At 47.5% G+C, this 3,754-nt stretch overlaps 2 protein-coding genes across 2 annotated transcripts; one reads left to right on the top strand and one right to left on the bottom strand.

Annotated features, from left to right (window-relative positions):
- Positions 1-616: 616 nt before the first annotated feature.
- LOC131214412 (uncharacterized) lies at positions 617-2,067 on the bottom strand (the record flags this gene model as incomplete). The annotated part of the gene is made up of 4 exons (XM_058208788.1): positions 2,054-2,067; positions 1,308-1,744; positions 872-1,204; positions 617-807 (listed from the first exon to the last, which is right to left on the bottom strand). Coding segments are annotated over exons 2-4 (960 nt in total), but the record flags the coding sequence as incomplete, so codon positions are not given.
- Positions 2,068-2,682: 615 nt separating this feature from the next.
- LOC131214411 (intraflagellar transport protein 88 homolog) lies at positions 2,683-3,751 on the top strand (the record flags this gene model as incomplete). The annotated part of the gene is given in 2 exon segments (XM_058208787.1): positions 2,683-3,648; positions 3,719-3,751. Coding segments are annotated over 2 exon segments (999 nt in total), but the record flags the coding sequence as incomplete, so codon positions are not given.
- Positions 3,752-3,754: the final 3 nt, after the last annotated feature.

The following is a 3,754-nucleotide window of genomic DNA, read 5'->3' as shown; positions in this document are numbered from 1 at the left end:
ACGCTGCCTCACTGCGTAGCAAGGTATGCGCGATCTGCTTAATCGGCGGTGTCTTCCTTGTGATATCGACTTCGGCTTTTAGGTTACGAAGTGCGGTTTTAAACGGGTACGAAGACTGTAGCGGCAGTGGTCCAAATTTTTCGACCTCGTCCACTATGTGCAGGAGGTGGTGAAAGGTACTTGTAACGTAACCGACCAAATTATGGTGCTCTGTTTCAAAATCGATTATCAATTGCCGTGCGTAATTCAGCAAATGTCGATATCGTCCATGATTGCAAATCGCAATGGCCCAATGCAACTTGCAATAGTGGTCGTAATACTGTTGCCTTATTGTTGGCTTCAGTATTACGATGCCAACGATGTCCATAAAGCAGCCCCACATGAAGTGCGGCCACTGAGCAATATTTGTTTCAAACTGTCGCGGCCGCCTTTCATGCGGGAGCCGGACAGCACACAATGTTTGCTCCAAAAAATCATGTTTAAGTGTGTCCATTGCCTGGATATTGCCAATACCATCGTTAAACGCAAAAAACAAAGTTTTCGCGGCACCAATGTGCAGCAAACATCGGTCGTCGCCTATAGTCACATCCTGGACGATGTCGATGGGCAATCTCACCAACGGTGTGGCAACGGGTTGCCCATCTGCCATCCGCTGGTGGGTGCCTGCGTAAACTCCACCCCGGAACTCTTCATTTGTTCGTGGTTTGGTCTTCGTTTCGCCGAAGAACGTGATGGTGGAATCAGAGACAAGCTTTCCTTTTATGGTGCACTTTGTGCAGCCGTAGTAATCACTTTGATGGACAGTCCCTGTAATGTTGAAGCACACATTATTAATGCTTACATTTATACTCCGTCGCCCCTCGAAACCTACCTTTAATAAATGCTCGTGCGGCAACGTCGGCAATCACTAACCGTGGTTTCACGATTAATGACTCACCGTTGACCGTCATTGATAATTCACATAACCGCGCCGCCTCTTCGATGAACGGCCCTAGGAACTCCTCGCACAGTGGCCTAGAATCACCACAAAACACACCGACGACAAAAGGCGCGCCCGGTGGATTTGTCGCTTCGTGCAGCCGTGCTTGGATAACCCAAGCTCGGAATTCGGAATTTGTCAGCTGGTCCAACGGCACCTCTTCGATGCCAACGTCAAACGTGAGTTCCTTGGCGTCGCTGGCCCTGTTTGCGCGTATTCCGGCTTCTGTAATGACAAAGTAGATGAGATTATAAAAACAATGTAATAATAACAATGTAAACATAATGCAAATGTGATGTAAATATAATAACCACACAGTTACACTTACCTAAACCCCGATGCCAGTATACGCCTCCTTGGATTTCTGTGGACTCGATGTTCCAAAACTCCCTGGGCACCAATGCGGTTTGGAGATTCTTCGGCATACCGGGAATAAGAGGTCGCAGCTTGTGCATAATTTGCTGCGCCATTAAGGACGGCCGGTGCCTGTTTTGTTCGATGATCAGCTTCATAGAGTTTACGAGGTCCTCCGCCGCATTACGCTGCCGCTCCGTGGCACTGTTGAAAAGTTGGAGAAAGGCTTCAACGGACTCTTCACTGTTGGCCTCCGGTTCGCTGTCGCTGTGGTACTCCAGCGATTGAGCCCGTGATGCCGATGACGCGCTCGGACCTGCTTCAGGGTCGGCCTCCGACCGCCGCTGGAACGGTCCCGCCTCCTGCCTCCCACGTAAATTTCTTCTTGCTTCTTTCTTGCTGGATGACATTCTGCAACAAGAAAAAAAAAATCACTCTAACCATTGTTCTACGGGATCCCGATCCCCAGAACAATTCCATACGACGAAAGATTGTAGGAGAAATGCAAATAATGTCGGACGCGATTGACAAGCTATAAAGAGGACACGAGCAGATATTCCGAACGTGAAATGGAAATGTTGAAAATAATTTGGTCTTTCGAAATATTAAGGAACTACTTGTATGGCACCAAGGTGAACCTGATCACAGAAAAAAACTTAAAACTTAAACTTATCAGGCCAAGCTGGCCAAAGCGTAACGTTGTTGCAAATGCAAACTAACCTCTTTCGACCTCGTGTAATGGTAAAAACCGGGAACAATCGAGAACTACCTAAAATCAAGTGCGCTGTGCTTAACGATTTCTTAGAACTCCTGCGATTCGCGCGCCCATCTGACGGCTGTCATTTCAGGTCGCCCCATGAAAAAACTACCACCTCTCTTTCAGCTATTGCGACCCCTATTGAAATTCCTACACATATAAGCAGCTCCAATGAAAATTTGATTTGGCAGTTACTGAAAACAAAGACCCGAAGAGACACCTTCATCAAGCCAAAGTGAACGGACTGATGAGACCATCGTGGGTAAAATACAGGATATTTATTTAAAAAAAACATTGAAGGGTTTGCTGGAGGACACTGCGAAGAATGCCAAACAATGGGATATAATTCGTGATGTCCATTATAGAACCCACAGAGGAGCATAAGAAAACAACCCAACGAGCAACTATCCCAAGGAGCAACTATGTCCGTTTCAGTGTCACATGGGACACATGGGAAAACGGACGTTGTTGCTCCTTGGAATCGGCCGTTGGTTGCCACGGAAACGGATTGGGCAGCAACAAACAAAGCGCAAACGGAAGATTGATTGAAAGGGTTTTCTAGTGGCCCCGAAGAAAGTGATTCGTTTGCGAAATGAGTTCCAACTTTGACGACGATATTTACGGTGGATTTACTGGTGTAACCAATAAACTGTTCAATTACGACGCGAAAGAAGATCAAGCATTTCAAAATGCGGTGCGAACGTCTAGCTACGGGAAAAAGACAACGACACCAAAGTTTTTCTGGAACGGCGATAAAATCGGTTCAGCAGAACCGACCACGGCCATGGCCCGCCCGTCTACGGCAATCCGGCCGGTCGGGTACTCGTCGCACAGTTCGAAGTTGTTCGACCCGCTCAACTAGGCAGCGAAGAAGATAGTCGTGATGGAGAGCAAAAAGGAGGAAACACCCGAGCAGCGGTACAAGAACCTCGAGACGAAGATTTACGCGTTGCTAGAGGAATCAATCGTGGCCAGCACGGGCCCAAAGCCAGACATGGCGATGGGACTGGCGAAGGCAAAGGAAGCCTCGTCCCTTGACCGGACTTTGCTCCGGATGCGGGATCAGGACGGTGGCACTTACACGCACAACTTTGATCTTACTTTCTTCGTGCTGTTCAATTTGGCCAACGTGTACGCCAAGAGTGAAATGTACATCGAGGCGCTCAACACATACACTCTAATGACAAAGAACAAAATGTTTCCGAACGTGAATCGCTTGAAAATCAACATGGGCAACATTTTCTTTCATCTGGGGCTTTACACGAAAGCGATCAAAATGTACCGGATGACGCTGGATCAAGTGCCGGGAAATCAGAAGGAGCTACGGCTGAAAATAACACACAACATTGGCATCCTCTTTATCCGCATGGGCCAATATTCCGATGCAGCTACCAGCTTTGAGTTTATTATGTCCGAAAAGGGTGACCTGAAGACGGGATTGCACCTGATCTTGTGCTACTACGCGTTGGGAAACGTGGAAAAGATCAAACACGCGTTCCAGCTGCTGTTGGACATTCAAATCGATTACAACGAGGAGGAAAAGGTGTTTCAGGCAAATGTAAGTTAACAGTACTGGCAATCGTTTTACTCCAACTGCTCCGATTTTATTGTTTGCCATCCCCCGTCAGTCTAATGCGTCGTACGAGTACATCAACGAGCTGATC

The sequence above is a fragment of the Anopheles bellator genome, unplaced genomic scaffold (genome assembly GCF_943735745.2).
Source record: "Anopheles bellator unplaced genomic scaffold, idAnoBellAS_SP24_06.2 scaffold00842_ctg1, whole genome shotgun sequence".
Classification (NCBI taxonomy): Eukaryota; Metazoa; Arthropoda; class Insecta; order Diptera; family Culicidae; genus Anopheles; species Anopheles bellator.
Note: the sequence above shows the minus strand (reverse complement) of the source record. Positions and strands in the feature narration are given on the sequence as shown.